Source organism: Dendrobates tinctorius, unplaced genomic scaffold (genome assembly GCF_039654945.1).
Source record: "Dendrobates tinctorius isolate UK_male_01 unplaced genomic scaffold, ASM3965494v1 ptg000012l, whole genome shotgun sequence".
Lineage (NCBI taxonomy): Eukaryota > Metazoa > Chordata > Amphibia > Anura > Dendrobatidae > Dendrobates > Dendrobates tinctorius.
This window is the reverse complement of record NW_027361680.1, coordinates 4,750,132-4,768,299: the sequence shown is the minus strand read 5'-3', so window position 1 is coordinate 4,768,299 and position 18,168 is coordinate 4,750,132. Positions and strand designations below refer to the sequence as shown.

The window sequence follows — 18,168 nt, the reverse complement described above, 5'->3', positions numbered from 1 at the left end:
AATGTGTGCAGGCTGGCCCAGGTTGCTGCCTTGCATACCTGCTCCGCCGATGCCTGGTGCCGAAGAGCCCAAGAGGCGTCCACTGCTCGAATTGTGTGCACACTGATCCCTGCTGGAACAGCTGCGCCTCTGATGCGGTAGGATTCCTGAATCGTCAGCCGAATCCACCTGGTTATGGTCGATCTTGAGGGAGCAAGTCCCTTCCTGCGACCCTTGGGGAGCATGAACAGCATGTCTGTCTGACGAAAGGATGCCGTCCGTGACACATACCTCCTGAGTGCTCTCACCAGATCCAACATATGAAGAGCCTTTTCCACACAGTGTACTGGTGCCGGGCAAAAGGAGGGCAAGACAATGTCCTCATTAATGTGAAATGAGGAAACGACCTTCAGCAGAAAAGGGGGAGCTGGCCTGAGAACCACCTTATCCCTGTGAAATATCAGGAACGGAACTCGGCAAGCTAGAGCTGCCAGCTCCGAGACCCGCCTGATTGATGTTATCATGAGGAACACGATCTTCTAGGAAAGGTATGTCAAAGACATCCTGTAGTGGTTCGAATGGAGCTTCCTGGAGAACACCTAGGACCAGGTTAAGGTCCCAGGCGTCCAGAGGGGTCCTATAGGGGGGTACTAAGTGTGAGACCCCCTGAATGAAGGTCTTTACCTGCAGATTGGTAGAAATCCTGTGCTGGAACAGGACGGATAAGGCAGATACCTGTCTCCTGAGGGAACTTGGAGCTAAACCCGAGTCTAAGTCAGACTGGAGAAAGGCCAAGATGTTGGGAATAGAGAATCTCAGTGGAGAACAACCGTGTTCATGACACCATGTTAAGAAAACCTTCCAGGTGTGGTGATAAATGCGTGCTGAGGCGGGCTTCCGGGCACTAACCATTGTAGCAACCACCTTGCGTTCGAACCCAGCCTGGGTCATAATCCAAGACTCAACGGCCAAGCCGTCAAACACAGGGCCCCTGACTTCGGGTGGTAGATCGGGCCCTGGGAAAGTAGGTTTGGACGCTCTGGCAGTCGCCAGGGAACGTCGGTGAGCAGCTGTACCAGGTCTACATACCACGCCCGACGAGGCCAATCTGGGGCCAGCAGAATCACTGAAACCCCTTCTGCCTTGATCTTCTTGATGACCCTCGGAAGTAGTGGCAGCAGAGGAAATAGGTATGGGAGGCGAAACTGGTTCCATGGCAGACCGAACACATCCACGGCGATTGCCTGCGGGTCCAGGGAGCGAGCGACAAATGCGGGCACCTTGGCGTTCACTCTGGAGGCCATCAGGTCCACATCTGGCATTCCCCAACGTTGGCAAATTTGCCGGAAGACCTCAGGGTGTAGTGACCATTCCCCGAACGCAAGACCCTGCCAGCTGAGGAAGTCTGCCGCCCAGTTCTCTACACCCGGGATGTGGACTGCCGATATCACCGAGTGGTTTCTCTCGGCCCAGTGAAGGATGTGCCCCACCTCGTGTATTGCTGCCCTGCTGTGGGTGCCCCCTGATGATTTATGTAAGCCACGGCCGTGGCATTGTCTGCTTGAATCCGGACGGGGCGGCCTTCTAGAAGATGATGAAAATGTTGAAGAGCCAGCCGGATCGCTCGTATCTCTAACAAATTGATCGGGAGGCGTGCCTCCTGCGGCGACCACCGTCCCTGGGTCGTGTGAAGGCGAAAAACCGCTCCCCAGCTGAGGAGACTGTCGTCGGTTGTGACCACCAACCAATGATCCGGGGGAAGGGAGGAACCGACTGTCCACCACCCGAGTGCCTGTCTGACCCGCGTGGACAACCGGCACCAGTGGTCGAGTGTCAATAGGTTCTTGTCACACGATGACAAGAGGGCGTGCTGAAGGGGGTGAAGATGGAGTTGGGCAAACGGAATTGCTTCCATTGCTGCCACCATTTTCCCTAGGACCCTCTTGCAAAAACGAATGGTATGAGGGACTAGTTGGCGAAGTACCTGGACTCCCTGCCAGAGAGCTAGGGCCTTGTCCCGAGGAAGAATTACCAACTCTCGGGAGGTGTCGAAGATCATACCTAAAAAGGAAATCCTCTGAGCTGAAACAGGGGATGATTTCTTCAGGTTGACCAGCCACCCTAAGCGGGAAAGCGTATCTAGCGTCATGTTGACGCTCTCCTCGCATGCTCGATATGAAGGGTCCTTGACCAAGAGGTCATCTAAGAAAGGCAAGACAACTATGCCCCGGGAGTGCAGGATGGCCATGACGACCTCCATGACCTTTGTGAACATTCTGGAGGCGGTAACTAGCCCAAAGGGGAGGGCTGCGAACTCAAAGTGTAGGCCGTTGATAGCGAAGCATAAAATTTTCTGATGTAGAGGGAAAATGGGGATGTGCAGGTACGCGTCTTGGATGTCGATAGAGGCCAAATATTCTCCCTGTCCTATGGCAGATATGACCGAGCGGAGAGACTCCATCCGGAAATGTCTGACCCTGTCAAATCTGTTCAGAAGCTTTAGGTCCAGAATGGGCCTGACAGTCCCGTCCTTTTTGGGGACCATGAACACGTTGGAATATAAACCCTGAAATCTTTTGTTTTCCGGTACGGGAATAACAACATCATTTTGCCGGAGCAATTCGATGGCTTTGAACAAGGCCTGTGCCCGGATTTCCATTTTGGGAGGACAGGAGAGAAAAAAATCATCTTGGGGGGTGCTTGACAAAGTCTAATTTGTACCCCGAGGATACCAGCTCCCTTAACCATGTGTCGTGTACGATGGAGAGCCAGACATGGCGAAACCAGAACTTGCCTCGAGTCATTTGGCTGAAGATCTTTGGGACCTAGGTCCCCTTGATCTGGGCTGTTGGGATCGCATTCTCCCCAATGGGGTGGCTCTATATGAGACTTGACGATCCCTGTCCTGGTTGGGGCGACCTGAAACGGCGGGGTTGGTTCCTGCAGCCCACCCGGGGTTGCAAAAGGCCTGAAACAGTGTCTGAAGCTGGTGACGAAAAGGCTGTTTAACCCTTTGCTGAGGGAGAAAACTGCTCTTGCCCCCTGTGCAGTCAGGGACAAGCTGGTCTATCTTCTAACCTAATAGGCGGCCGCTCTGATAAGGTAAACAAGTTAAGGACTTCTTGGAGGTTGAATCTGCACGCCAAGTCCTCAACCACAGAGCCCTCCTAATAGAAATTGCATTTGCGGCAGCGAGTGCTGCGCAGCTAGCTGCATCAAAAGATGCATTAACCAAATAGTCTGCGCCCAACACAATCTGATTAGCAATCTCTGCTACCTCCGCAGGCAGGTCCATACCCTGCAAGGCTCTGTTTAATGATTCTGACCAAGAAACCATAGCCTTGGCTACCCAAGTTGCTGCGAATGAGGGAGAGATTGCTGAACCTGATGCCTCAAATACTGAGCGAGCCAGGCTCTCTATGAGATGGTCAGTGGGATCCTTGATAGAGGAACTGTCACGATGACCCGTCCTGTGTGACGCGACCCGCAGTCCAGTAAGTAAAACAAGACGCGGCACGTGATACTGTCCTGTGTGGCACGGCCCACAGGCCGGTAACTAAAACAACAAGACACGGGGAAACAGTTACAACGGTGGGCCCTGCGATAGGGAAAGGGGACGTGGAGACCTCCTGCACTCCCCTGAGTCAGTGTCCCTAACGCTCCTAACGTTCCCTATGCCGGTTCTGCACCGGGCGCTGATCAGAAACCTGTCGCCCTAGCACACCCTACACCTATCCCTTGCTAGGGAGCTGGGTGGTGCAGGCACTGACCCCACCGCTGTACTAATACACACTAAGGAAAAACACAAACAGGGAAACACCACTTAGCTTTACTCTGTTGCACTTGCTCCTGGCAACAGAGTCCACCACCAGAATGCAGCTCTCCTCCTGAATCGCTGCCACCAAGCTCTGTCAGAGCTACAAGGAAATCCCCTATGACCCCTTCCACACCAGGGCTAAGACAGTGCTGCAAGGAACGCTCTCCAGCTCCTTCCTCCACCAAGGATGGTTGAAATGAACACTATCACCCACACTGATTGCAACACCTGTGGCTCTTTTATAGCAGAGCCATCAAACCTGCAATATAATCATGTGCACTTAACTAAAGAAACCAGAGTGCAATGACGCTCACCACCACCGGGGGCAAACTTAGAACAAACGACACCACAGTGCAATAATCGTAATGGCCACCAGGGGCAAAAAACAAACAAGCACAGCTTAAGAAAAAAAAAAAAAGTTTACCTGTGCTTTTTATCAGTCTTGATCCAGCATGGATCATGACAGTACCCTCCCCTTAATGAGGGGCCTCTGGACCCTCATGACCACTCCTCATCAGGGAATCACCTACAGCGGGAACGCCCAGACCCAGAGTTCACCCGAGCAACTACCTGCACGTCAGGTTGATGACAAACGAGCCCACTGGTATAGGCAACGTTTATGGAGGCACCACACATCTCCGAAGCGCTGACCTGGGGAACGAGTTGTGTATGTGTATGTTTGGTATGAGCTGGTAACACTCCACAACACGCTTCTACTGGATGTTTTTTGGTGGCCACCCATACACGCTCGTTCACACACGGGTCCGGACCTGAACGTTTATTGCCACTCGTTCGTTGGTCACCATTTGGAGAACTCTTTCTGGGATTGACAACAGAGGCGTGCCCCTGTGTCATCACACTCATACGCCCGCACTTCACCAAGGGGTACACCACCCTCCAACCCCTTCCACCACGAGGTCTGCGCCTCCCAGGGTTGGCCAATGGCGAGGGTTGAGCCTTGCCCCTACTCTCCTGCAGCACATCTGCTGCTCTCACCGGAGAGGAAGGGGTCCGTTGAAGAGAGACGGCAGAGACAGTAGTTCCTAGGCAGCAGCCCTCACACGAGTGCCCCCAGTTGACCACTTCCCTCACCCGCCAATCTATTATCGGGTTGTGTCTTTTCAGCCAAGGGAGGCCTAAAACAATAGGTACTGTCATTCCCTCCAAGACGTAGCATGACAAGGACTCCTCATGATGTCCTATATGCAGATGGATACTCTCCACGACTTGGGTCAAGCTCCCCTGGCTCAGTGGAACAGAGTTTATGGCCTGGACGCTTATAGGCTGGGCTAGCGTCCTACACCTCAGATCATGAGTCTGGACAAAGCGAGCATCCACCAGACGGACTCCTGCTCCGCTGTCCACAAGCACCGGTATCACCTCAGGTACCCCGCCAGCCAAGACCTCTGCTGACATGGTACCTTGGGAGGGCAAAATGGAGGAAATGTATACTCCCTGGTCACCTCCCTCCAAGCGACCAGGGGAAAGCAGCTTCTCAGATGGCACAGATAATTTGGCGCGCAATGGGCAAGCCTTCAGGACATGACCAGTCTGCCCACAGTACAAACATGCCGACACCACTCCCCGAATCGTAGGCAGCTCCGAATACAAACTAGCTCCTCCTACTAGCATAGGTTAGTCTGGAGACTTGGCATGAACTGGGCAGGCTCTCATAAAATGGCCAGGCTTCCCACAGGAAAAGCATACCCCCCCACCACGACGAGCCGCAGACACCCCCTTTTTTGAATCAACAACACCGGGCTGTCTGGGTTCCTCCGTCCGCACTGGTGGGTCCTCCTCCCTAGCGAGGACATCAGGGGGCACTTTTTGTATATGTCTTTCCCTAAGGCGTCTATCCACCCGGATGGCAAGGGACATGGCGGCCTCCAGCGACCTGGGGGCGGCGTACTGCACCAGAGTATCCTGTAAATTTGGAGACAAACCCTGCACAAACTGACTTCTAAGTGCAGGGTCATTCCACTGAGTGTTAGTGGCCCATCTCCTAAACTGAGCAGTACTCCTCAGAAACCTGGGCTCCCTGTTTACACCTACAGATTCGGGATTCCGCCAGGGCGACGCCATTAGGATGCTCATACAAAAGCGCCAAAGCCGCAAAAAACTCGTCCACGGACACCAATGATGGAGAATCGTCCGGTAGGGAGAAGGTCCAGGATTGGCGATCCCCTTTAAGAAGGGACATTATGATTCCCACCCGTTGCTCTTCACTCCCTGATGAACGAGAGCACAGCCTGAAATACAATTTACAGGCTTGTTGAAACACCAAGAATTGATCTCTCCATACAGAAAATCTGTCAGGGAGGGATATCTTGGGTTCTGGCTGAGCCTGTTCCTGAACCAAGCCCCCAGAGCCCACCAACAGCCGCAGCTGCCGCAGCAACCCTCCGCGCAGCCCCATAATCTCATTAGTAAGGATCTGCAGCATTTGGGCAAAGGGCTGAACTGGGTCCATGGCTCAGCAGAAAAAAGCTATTGGCTGGTGATAATGTCACGATGACCCATCCTGTGTGACGCGACCCGCAGGCCGGTAACTAAAACAACAAGACGCGGCAAGTGATAGTGTCCTGTGTAACACTCCCCTGAGTCAGTGTCCCTAACGCTCCTAACCTTCCCTATGCCGGTTCCGCACCGGGCGCCGATCAGGAACCTGTCGCCCTAGCACACCCTACACCTATCCCTTGCTAGGGAGCTGGGTGGCGCAGGCACTGGCCCCACCACTGTACTAATGCACACTAAGGAAAAACACAGACAGGGAAACACCACTTAGCTTTACTCTGTTGCACATGCTCCTGGCAACAGAGTCCACCACCAAAATGCAGCTGTCCTCCTGAATTGCTGCCACCAAGCTCTGTCAGAGCTACAAGGAAATCCCCTATGACTCCTTCCACACCAGGGCTAAGACAGTGCTGCAAGGAACGCTCTCCAGCTCCTTCCTCCACCAAGGATGGTTGAAATGAACACTATCACCCACACTGATTGCAACACTTGTGGCTCTTTTATAGCAGAGCCATCAAACCTGCAATATAATCATGTGCACTTAACTAAAGAAACCAGAGTGCAATGACGCTCACCACCACTGGGGGCAAACTTAGAACAAACGACACCACAGTGCAATAATCCTAATGGCCACCAGGGGCAAAAACCAAACTTAAGCACAACTTAAGAAAAAAAGGTTACCTGTGCTTTTTATCAGTCCTGATCCAGCATGAATCATGACAGGAACCATTAGGTATGGACAACAGGGTCTTAGAGGCCAAGTGCGACATGGGTGGATCTACCGTCGGGGATTCCGCCCACCTTTTACGGAGATCAAGGGCAAATGGGTATCTTGCCTCGAGCGCTTTCTGGCCTGAGAAACGCTTGTCTGGCCGTTCCCTGTGTCGTTGTACTATGTCGTCAAACTCTGGGTGAGCAGCAAATACTCTACGAGGCCGCTTGACCCGCTTACATGACACCTTGCGCCCTGAGGCCAGGGTGGATTCATTGTCAGTCCCCAGGGTCAGGTTGACGGCCTCGATAAGGCTGTACACGGTTTCCTGGTAACCCGGAGTAACTAAGTCAAGGGGCTCGTAATCTGAGCTTTGCTCAATATCGACTACTGGCGAGGGCGCGCGAGAGGCAGAGCTCATGGATGCCGAGGCACCGGACGGACCGGGAGACGCTGTATGGGTTCGTTTCCCCTGCGTCTGCCTAGTGTGAGAGCGACCCCTGCAGGCCGGAGGCTCCTGTGAGGTGGAGGACCCCTCTAAGACAAGCAAGCAGCTATCCTTGCCCCTATCTGGGGCTCAAAGGGACTCGACTGCTCTCGTAAGTGATGCCATGGACTGCGACAGACCATTCCGGGGGGCTAGGTACATTGGGCTCGGTCGCAGGGGAGGGCTCCTCCTGGGCACATTCTGAATCGCAGGCTTCACAAATTTGCTTACTTTGTGCATGTGGGAAAGCGGACCGACAAAAAGTGCATGCAGCACACAAACGTGTGCGTCTTAGCCTTTCTGGACATGGTGGCCCTGCTAGGTGATATGCCTGCCAGGGGGGCGGGGAGGGGGTGCAAAAATGCTTAGCCTCTGGAAAAAACAGAGGGTGGCCTTCCTCCTTCGGGGGTAGCACTTACCCCAGTCCTGTATCCCCTTAGGCTTCCAGCCTGCCGAACAGCTGCTCCTTTTTCAAAAAGTGTGGGCAGGCCCGCCGGTGACGTCATGGGGCGGAGCTGCAGCCGGCTGAAGCTGGGGACTAAATTTTCGACACCCACCCGAGGCCCCGGGGGCAGGTCCGCCGGAAGTAACGCATCGCGTGGGGCGGGACCTCCGCTAGTGCCGGCAGAAGCCGGGGACTAAGTTTTCGGCGCCCGCCCGAACACAGGGGCGGGACCGTCAGAAGCAGAGGCCTGGGCAGGAAATGGCGCTGCCGACCGTCACAGCTGTGGGGGTGCCTGATGGCGCGCCCGTACTCGAGCGGAAGCCCGGGGATGCCAGAAAAAATGGAGCCACCCGCTATGCCGACCCCGGGGGTCTACAGGAGGCCTCCCAGCCCACCTCCTTACGTGCCTCACCCCTGGAAGCTCCAGCTAATCCTCAGGTTGGGGGGGGGAGGGGGGCTGCATTAAAAAAAAAAATCAAGGACGGTGCAGGCACCCTAACTCCATCTTCTTTCCAAGGGACGAGGAGAGGGACCGTCCGCCACCTTCCACCACCGCAGTCTTTGCATTGGTGGTGCAGTGGGGGCCACACGGACCGTACCTGTGCCTCTGTACAGCCTAGGGTTTCAATACTTTAGGGTGGTCAGGGCCGAGTCCGGCATCATGTCCCACGTTGCGGGAGAGGATACGTGGAGGCGACACTCCACGTGCTCGCCCGTTGTTGGTTTTGGGAGATCGGACCCTTTCAGTAGGGTCCGTCGCCCCTGTCTCATCTTCGTGGAAAAACTAAAAAAAATTAAAAGGGCCTGGAAAAATACCAGACGTGTGTGCCTCCTAGGACACTAAGCATGAACTGCTTTCGCCTGCAGTCGAGGCGAGGGTGTCCACTGCGAAGGAGGAGCTAACCTTTTTTCATTCACTTAGTGTCAGCCTCCTGGCGGCAGTAGCATACACCCCACAGTCCTGTGTCCCCCAGTGAGGCGAAGGAGAAAACATGGAAAAGTTTATATAGTATAAACACTTCTTCATAACACTGTGTGAGATTATTCATACATACATGTACAGTGTAAAGAACATCTTGCTCTACATCAATATCATTTTTCCCATATGCGCTATTTAACTTACTTACCATTAACATTTGTGGAGGGCAAAATAATTGACATTTTTGGCCTGCTGGTTTTATTTCTGTTGGTAGCTGGCAATAGCAAGTGGTCCTGCAAAATGCACAAAAATACAAAATATAAAATTACTATAAAACAAACTTAAAATATTAACACCTTTGGACATTTTTTTCAGGCACAACAGGCCATAAGGCAACCTTTCTCCATGGATGCTGGAAGCCTTGGGAGAAGTGAAAATACTTCCAGATATGCCTTGTATGAACAATAAAATGTATCACCTTCCATAGACTAGTGTTGTGAGCAGGGACATACATGTGCAGTAATCACCACTGAATGTAAATGGTGAAACTTCACTATCTGCCTCTAGATTTATATAACAGGAGTTACCTGTCACTGTAAGGCTAGTTTCACACTAGCGTTTATGAGCGCAGCGACAGCCTGCGCACGGCCGCCGCTAAGCCCCGCCCCCTGCCGCGCCCCGCCGGTAGCTCCGCCCACCGGCGCATGACGCTGCATGCGCCCTGCGTCCCCTATCTCTATCACAGGGGGCGCAGGCCGTGCGCAGTATGCGTTTGGCGGCACATGCGCCTTTTTGACGGTGCGCCGACGCAACCAAACTGCAGCAGGTTGCGTTTGGCGCAGGTCGGCGCACCGTCAAAAGGACGCATGCGCCGCCAAACGCATACTGCACACGGCCTGCGCCCCCTGTGATAAAGATAGGGGACGCAGGGCGCATGCAGCGTCATGCGCCGGTGGGCGGAGCTACCGGTGGGGCGCGGCAGGGGGCGGGGCTTAGCGGCGGCCATGCGCAGGCCGTCGCTGCGCTCATAAACGCTAGTGTGAAACTAGCCTTATCCTGCCATATGATGATATTTAGAAGATTGCAGACAGCTCAGTAGTAATTTCCCCAGAAAACAAAAACCTAGAGTGCTGAAACTCCAACTACCTGAACCTTCTCAACTTTTGTGGTAGAGTCGAGGCGCCATACACCCCAAATGGTTGGCCAGTCTCGGTGACTTTCAGTCAATATGTATGGGAACTACAAGCACCTCTTGCAAAACACACTTTGAGTGGCTTTGGTAATATGCTTTTTGCCCATTATTTTGTTCTTAGGGTGTTGGTGTCCAAGTGGTTATTGAGTTATTTAAAGGGGTTATCTATGGGTCAAAACATTAAGTCCTGGTCCATCCCTTTAAGGGTTTAGGCTTAAAGTTACTTCTCCCATTATATTTTCACATACTCAAATTCTTTGGTCACCTTCCAATGGAGTATATTCTATCTGTAATATATATGGATACACATACAAAGTTCACGGGGTATGTTTCTTATATGTGGTGTTATATATTTTAGTATGAACTAGGTGTGCAAATCGATTTCCGGACATGCCATTAAACACGTAGACAATTGTGAGATGTTCAGACTGTAAAAGGTCTCCTATTTATCACAGCAACGAAGGATTAGACATGTTGAAATCCAACATGCCTAGATCTGGTTTCCCCTCTGCCATTAGGCTGTAAGGCCAGAATAAGATCTAACTTCATTACATTACTCCACTTTGTGTAGCCTTTTCTTTTGTCTGCCAATCTCTTACAAGTTTTATATTTTATGCTCCTTTTTGTTTACCTCCATTTGTGAAGCACCCAGTTCTACTATACTGTACATACTTGCAGAGATAAGCAGACTGAAACAGGAATGAAATATTCATTAACGGCTTAAAAGTGAAATATGTACTGGAATTTTTGCTAATAATCCTTCACCTGTGACTTATACTAGAAGAGTAATTCATTCTTTCAACATTACTGTTCCTAATTCAGCCATGATTATACCCATGAAAAGAGCCATCAACTAGATGTTCACTTCTACAAGCAGAATGTGGTTATTGTACAGGGTAATTAGATCATTTACTCAAAAAAATCCCATGGAAAATAACAGATGTATAGGGTTTTTCCTCGCTTTTTATTTGATAAAATAACTGTGTGAGCAGAGCAGTGCAACGCTCAGCTTTTTAATACTCTTATAATGCAAGTGACTATTCTTGGAAATAACCGGCTACGTTTTTTGTGCTTCAGACGACAGGAATCTTGGTTATTCCTCAGATCACTGATCCTGGTCTCCAATCACCTCCTGCCTGATTACACAACATTACCTGATCAAAGAGGAGGACAAGATAACTCTAGAAGGGATGGAGAGAAAACGCGAGATTGGACAAGTGCACAATAAATGATGGACAGAGGAAAGCTTGACAATTAAGACTGATAGATGTGTACACTGGAATAAAATAGATCTTTTAGGAAATATTTTAAAATATTGCTGGGAGATATAGTAAAAGTTCCGAACCCACATCTTGCGGCATCCCCAGTGTGTGCGCACATTCCCCCAGACCTCACCTCTAATACTTTGGGAGGTGTCAGAAGCAGAAAGCCGATTCTAGTTTTAAAGCTCTAATAAATACTCTTACGTAACAAAGTCAAGCTGTGGATTACAGATTACAATAAAATAGGTTTTTCAAATCTTCTGTATGTGATCACTTCTGTATAATCATTAGTCCATTTTTTTTTTTATTTTTAACAGTACATGTTGTAAAATAGCCAATATACTCCTCTCTGCTACCCTGGAGATTCACTCAGGCTAGTTTCACATTTGCATTTGGAGGCACAGCGGACGCTCGCCGTGAAGCTCCGCCCCCTGCTGCGCCTCCTCTGGTCAGCTCCGCCTATGGGCGCATGCCGCTGCATGCGGCCTGCCTACCCTATCTTTAGCCTTGGGTACGCAGGCCGTGCGCAGGTATGCTTTTGCCGCCACATGCGTAGTTTTGGCGGCATGCGGCCATAGGCGGAGCTGACCGGAGGAGGCGCGTCAGGGGGCGGAGCTTCACGGCGAGCGTCCGCTGTGCCTCCAAGCGCAAATGTGAAACTAGCCTGATGCTGTGGCATTAAGCCTGGTCCTTGCTCACCAGAGGCTGACCACATGACCATTGGAGACTGTGATATTCATTACAGTGCAACTGGTACCAGAGCGTACACTTTTTGTTTTCTGACTTACACATAGGAACACCAATACTGCCACCATTTATCACATATGGGTGAGGGGGACAATTTGGGTTATGCGCTGGGCACAAACTGTACCTCAGTGGTGGCGAGTATCAGACTGAGCTGGGGAGCACCATTTATTCCTTATAGTCACATACATGTCATGACCGTACAGAGAGGCCTTACATGACAGTCTTACAACAACAAGTCTAGCCAGGACTCACACACACAGTTTGCCATGATTTGGCCAAGCACTGAAGTAACAGAGCTAATCAGATCCCATAAGTATGTGCCGAACTATTTACTCATGGACAAGAAACCAGAAGAACAGCTCACCATCCACACAACACTCCAGACAATCCCTCAATAATTTATTTCTTCTGCAATGTTCCTTAAAGGGAACCTGACCACAAAATTGTACTGTGTAACCTACAGAAAGTGTCAGGACGACACCAGAATACTGATTAAAATGATACCTTGGTTGATGAAATCCATCTTGTGGCTGTTTAAACCCTTCATGAGCTTTTCCCGTTTTTGTTTTTTGCTCCACTTCTTCCCAGAGCCATAACGTTTATTTTTCCGGCAATACGGCCATGTGAGGGCTTGTTTTTTTGCGGGACAAGTTGTACTTTTGAACGACACCATAGGTTTTCACATTGTGTACTGGAAAATGGGAAAAAAATTCAAAGTGCGGTGAAATTGCGAAACAAAGTGCAATCCCACACTTTTTTTTTTCAGCATGTTCACTAAATGCTAAAACTGACCTGCCATAATAATTCTCCAGGTCATTCCGAGTTTATAGACACCAAACATGTCTAGGTTCTTTTTTATCTAAGTGGTGAAAAAAAAAAAAAAAAAACTTTGTTAAAAAAAAAAAAAACTTGCAAACTTTTCCAATACCCATACCGTCTCTTTTTCGTGATCTCGAGTTGGGCGAGTGTTTATTTTTTGTGTGCCGAGCTGACATTTTTACCATTTTGTTGCAGATATGATCTTTTGATTCCCCATTATTGCATCATAATGCAATGTCGCAGCGACCAAAAAAAAAAAACAATTCTGGCGTTTTGACTTTTCTCCCTGCGCTGTTTAGCTATCTGGTTAATTCTTTTTTTTCATTGATAGATCGTGCGATTCTGAACGCAGCGATACCAAATATGTGTATGTCTGATGTTTTTATTGTTTTATTCTGAATGGGGCGAAAGGGGAATGATTTGAACTTTTAAATTTTTTCATATTTTTTAAAAGTTTTTCTTCTTTTTAAACTTTTGGCATGCTTCAATATTCTCCATGGGAGACTAGAAGCTTCCATAACCCAATCGGCTTTGCTACATAGAGGAGATGATCGCTGGGTGGCGCTCATAGCAATATGGCAGTCACAACCATAGAGGTCTCCAGGAGACCTCTGGTTGTCATGCCAACCAATCGGTGACTAGTGATCAAGTGACAGGAAGGACGAGTTAAATGCCGCTGTCAGAGTTTGACAGCGGCATTTAAAGGGTTGATAGCCGGAGATGGATCGCGAATCCATCGCGGCTATTCCGGGCACATGTCAGTTGTTCAAAACAGCTGATATGTGCCTGGAAATATGTGGGCTAATCTTTATTTTCAGTTAATGATATGCTCTTGCTCAGGGGCGGCCTGTGGGGGGTCTTCATGTGGTGCTCTGATTAGCTAATCATAACGCAGCCTGCTGACAGGTCACTGATTCCTCACGGACCTGCCCCTAGTTTACATACTAAATAAAGTTATATACCGTATACACTAGAGTATAAGCTGAGATTTTCAGCCCATTTTTTTTTAGGCTGAAAGTGCCCCCTCTCGGCTTATACACGAGTCATTCATTGTCTCAGGGGGTCGGCGGGAGAGGGGGGAGTGGCAGGAGTCGGCGGCTGTCACATCATACTCAGCCACTCCTCAAGCGATCGCTGCAAATCCTCCCTGCATCTCTCTGTTCTCCCAGCGAGGTAGCTTCTTCCTGTTTTCAGCGGTCACATTGTACCGCTCATTCAAGTAATAAATATGCACGCGTCTCCACTTCCATAGGCGTGGAGCACATATTCATTACTTTAATGAGCGGTACCACGTGACCACTCAGCACTGGAAGGAAGACAGGAAGAGAGATGATGGCGCCCGCCCCGGACTGAGATGTAGCAGCGCCAGGAGGGCAAGTAGGACTGGGGGAGGGTAAGCCATGCGATATTCACCAGTCCCCATTCCACAGCCGCGCTGTGTCTTCTGGGTCCTCTGGCTGTGACGTTGAGGTCAGACGGCGCAATGACGCGGTTAGTGCACGCCCTCTGCCTGAAGAGTGATTGCAGAGAGCCGGCGACGCTGAGGAGCAGCGGTGAGCGACGAGAGGCGAGTGGGTATTTTTTTTTTTTTTTTTTAATCACAGCAGCATTATATGGGGCATATTTTTCTATGAAGCATCTTATGGGGCCATAATAAACCTTTGTGCAGCATTATATGGGGCATATTTTTCTATGGAGCATCTTATCGGGCCCATCGTGAACTTTATGGAGCATTATATGGGGCGTATATTGTATTTTTGAAATTTACCAGTAGCTGCTGCATTTCCCACCCTAGGCTTATACTTGAGTCAATAAGTTTTCCCAGGTTTTTTGTGGCAAAATTAGGTGCCTCGGCTTATACTCAGGTCAGCTTATACTCGAGTTCATACGGTATATTTTAGAAAAAAACCTTCTGCAGGCACCAGCCTTGGCACCTGCACTGCAGCATAATCGCATGTTTACTCTATATATAATTATTATGGTTGAGGTGATCCTGATATTTAAAAAAAATATCCATTTCAAAATTGCTCCTGCGCAGTAGCAGCCATCGGTGTTTATAGAGGTGATCTCATAGCTGCTACTGCGCAGGCGCCATTTTGCTACAGAAAAAAAAAATTCCTTATCCAATATGGCACTGCCAGCGCAATAGCAGCTTTCTCTCAGCATCTCATCTTTTGATGCAATTTTTCTCATGTATTTCTGGATACTCCTTATTTCATCCGTGATGGTGGTTTGGACACCTATCAAGCCTTGACCACCCTCTTTTCTGCTGATATACAATCTTTTTTTTGTGCTAGACTTAGGATGGAGACTTCCATGCATTGTGAGGAGCTTTGGTGTTTTCACATCTGCAGTTTCCATCTCTTCTTTTGACCAGCACACTATGTTAGCAGGGTATCTGACAACTGGCAGGGCATATGTATTGATGGTATGGATTTTATTCTTCCCATTGAGCTGGCTCTTCAGGACCTGTCTTACCCTTTCATGGTATCTGGATGTTGCTGCTTTCCTTGCCTCCTCATCATGGTTACCGTATTCCTGTGGTATGCAGGAAGTACTTGTAGCATGTCTGTACATCTGCTATGTGCCCTGCTGGTAATTCCACTCCATCAGTCTTGACTACCTTGCCACTATCATCAAGCGGTCGCACTTCTCCAGTCCAGTTCGCTGTAGCTCCTTGTCAGGTGAATCAGTGAATGGATGTTGTCCATGTAGAGGAGGTGGCTGATGGTGCTTCCACTCTTGAACTTGTATCCAAAGCCAGACTCTGTAATTATCTGACTGAGGGGGTTTAAACCTATGCAGAACAGCAATATGGACAGTGCACCATTTTGGTATATGCCGCATTTGATGGTCACTTATGCTAGTTGTCTTGAGTTGACTTCCAATGTTGTTCTCCATAGCTCCATTGAGTTTCTGAGGAAGGTTCTTAATTTCCTGTTGACATTGTAGAGAGCCAAGCATTCACAGATTCATGTGTGTGGCATTGTGTCATAGGCTTTCCTGTAGTCAATCCAGGCTGTGCCGGGATTGGTCTGTCTGGATCTTGAGTCTTGAGCGATTGCTCTACTCGGAGCTGGTGTTTAGATCCTCTGGTGTTGGTCCCAATGCCTTTCTGAGCTTGATTCACGTACTGGTTCATATGGTTCTGTAGTTCAAGTTGTGATAATAGCCTTCTCTTTATGACATTGAAACGTTGGGTGACTAGTTGTTTCTCAGTCAGTGGATATGCATGTCTTGTATCCATCCAAAGTTTCCTCATATATCCTCGCTTCATATATCCTCTCTCATTTGGCCTGCTGTTATAGTAGCATTTCATCAGGTCCAGGTTCTCTTGCCTTGTCCATGTATGGTTTCTTCCAGTAGCCCATTTATCATCACATTGTCCTGGTTCCTCGACATCTGACGCGGACCTCGTTAATCCGGGCGACGTCCGAGCCAGCATGACTCTCTTTGTTTGTGACACTCTCATGTTCATTGAGGTAGGCACTATAGTGTTAGTAGTCTTGTCCAAGGACCACTACTGATATATTACTTCTAACAGGGCAGATTTGAACCCCAGTCTCCCACGTTTGTGGTTGTGCACTTTAACCACTACGCTATAACATGCACCCAAAGTAGGTATTATAGTGTTCGGAGCCTCAGTATATAATTTAATTTTACTTTTCCACAGGGCCGGGGGCAGGTTGCTGAGGGATCAGTGACCTCTCAGCAGTCTTCATTATGAATACCTAAGCAGAGCAAAACATGAAGACCCCCCCCCCCCCCCCAACAGGCCATCCCGGAGCACGAGAATATCATTAACTCAAAACTGAAAATAAGGCTTAAACAACCACAAAGGCGGATTACATCAACCAAGGTATCATTTTAATCAGTACAACAGCGCCGACCTGACACCGTCTGTAAGTTACTGTGAACAGTCCTGCTGACAGGTTCCCTTTATATATAGGAAAACAGCTCTGATGATCTTTCATAGCCACTTAAAGGGGTGGTCTGAAACTAACAAGTTTAATCCTAAACGTCTGTCTATTTAATGTCATAATCTCTTTTCTAATATACTTTAATTGAAAAGTCCCTACTGTCCCCTCGCTACTCATTAACGTTACATGCGGGGTGCCACTGGTCTCTGCTTTTCCTTTATGTCGGATAATCTTACAATGCGCACTGACAGTGTACTGTTGCTGTCTCATTACTTATCATTAGAACCTGCGAGCGAGAGCACTGTCACTGTACAGTAACAAGAATCTACAGAGAATAGGTCAGAATTGGCAATAGACATATGCTCAGTAGAGAAAGAACTAGCTCAGCACCTGAGATAGAGGTGAATTTTGACGCTTAGTCATCCTGTTCTTCAGAAATGCAACAGCATCCTTAGAACTGGGGTTTGGATCACTGTCATATTGATAATGCGCACATCTACCAAGCGTACAGCATGATGGTAGCATCTCTCTTTCAATTAGTAGTACATCTGTGATTTTCATGATACCATCAATGAAATTTAGGTCCCTGGCACCAGTAGTGCTCATGTAGCCCTAAATAAGGGCCACCAGCATGGTTCACTGTGGGCACTATACATTTCACTATGCACTCTTCACCTTTGCAAAGCCATAGAGTTTTAAATCCATTAGTTCCCAAAACATTTTTCAGCATGAACCTTGACAAACTGTAGGTGGGCTTTCTTGTGCACATCCTTTAGGAGAGACTTCCTTCGTGGACGAAACCCATGCATGCCATTGCTTTTCAGTGCACTCAATATTGTGTCAAAGCTAAATGGGTTGAGTTTTTTCCTTCTTTAGGTAACTGTAGTGAATTGTATGTTGATTTCCTTCATCCCTTCTCAAAAAATGCTCATGTTTAGGTGTTTACTTTGGTGATCGGAGCGAACATCAGTGAGATGGTTGCACTTACTTTTGTGTTACATTTTATCATTTTTGCTAGATTATTCAGACTGATAAGTAAGGCTTTGCTGATCTTGTAGCCTTCACCTTTTATTGCTTAAAAGAAATGATGCTCTTTCTCAGGTCTTGTGACATTTCTCTTCCATGTAGTGCCATTGCTGACAGCATGAAATGGAAAGCGGTTGTCGTATTTGTTAAAGAGGCTGTCCACTACTTTTGATTGATGACCTATTTTTAGGAAAGATCATTAATGTCTGATGGGCTGGGATCTGACACCTGGAACCCCCGGTAAAAGATAGGTCAATCAATCAAAAGTAGTGGATAACCTCTTTAAGCAACAGCCTTTTAAACACCTATTTAATACATAATTAAATTTA

General features: G+C 48.8%; 1 protein-coding gene across 13 annotated transcripts in view; it reads right to left on the bottom strand.

The window, feature by feature from the left end:
• Positions 1-18,168, bottom strand: part of ATF6 (activating transcription factor 6) — a 221,644-nt gene that overhangs the window by 57,851 nt on the left and 145,625 nt on the right. For all 13 annotated transcript variants that reach the window (XR_012226426.1, XR_012226425.1, XM_073557964.1 and 10 more), the window contains one exon: positions 9,082-9,166. Coding sequence is in view for 11 of the 13 variants with exons in the window: in XM_073557964.1 (XP_073414065.1) it covers positions 9,082-9,166 (85 nt within the window). In the remaining 2 variants the exon portion in view is untranslated. The remainder of the gene's footprint in view (positions 1-9,081; positions 9,167-18,168) is intronic.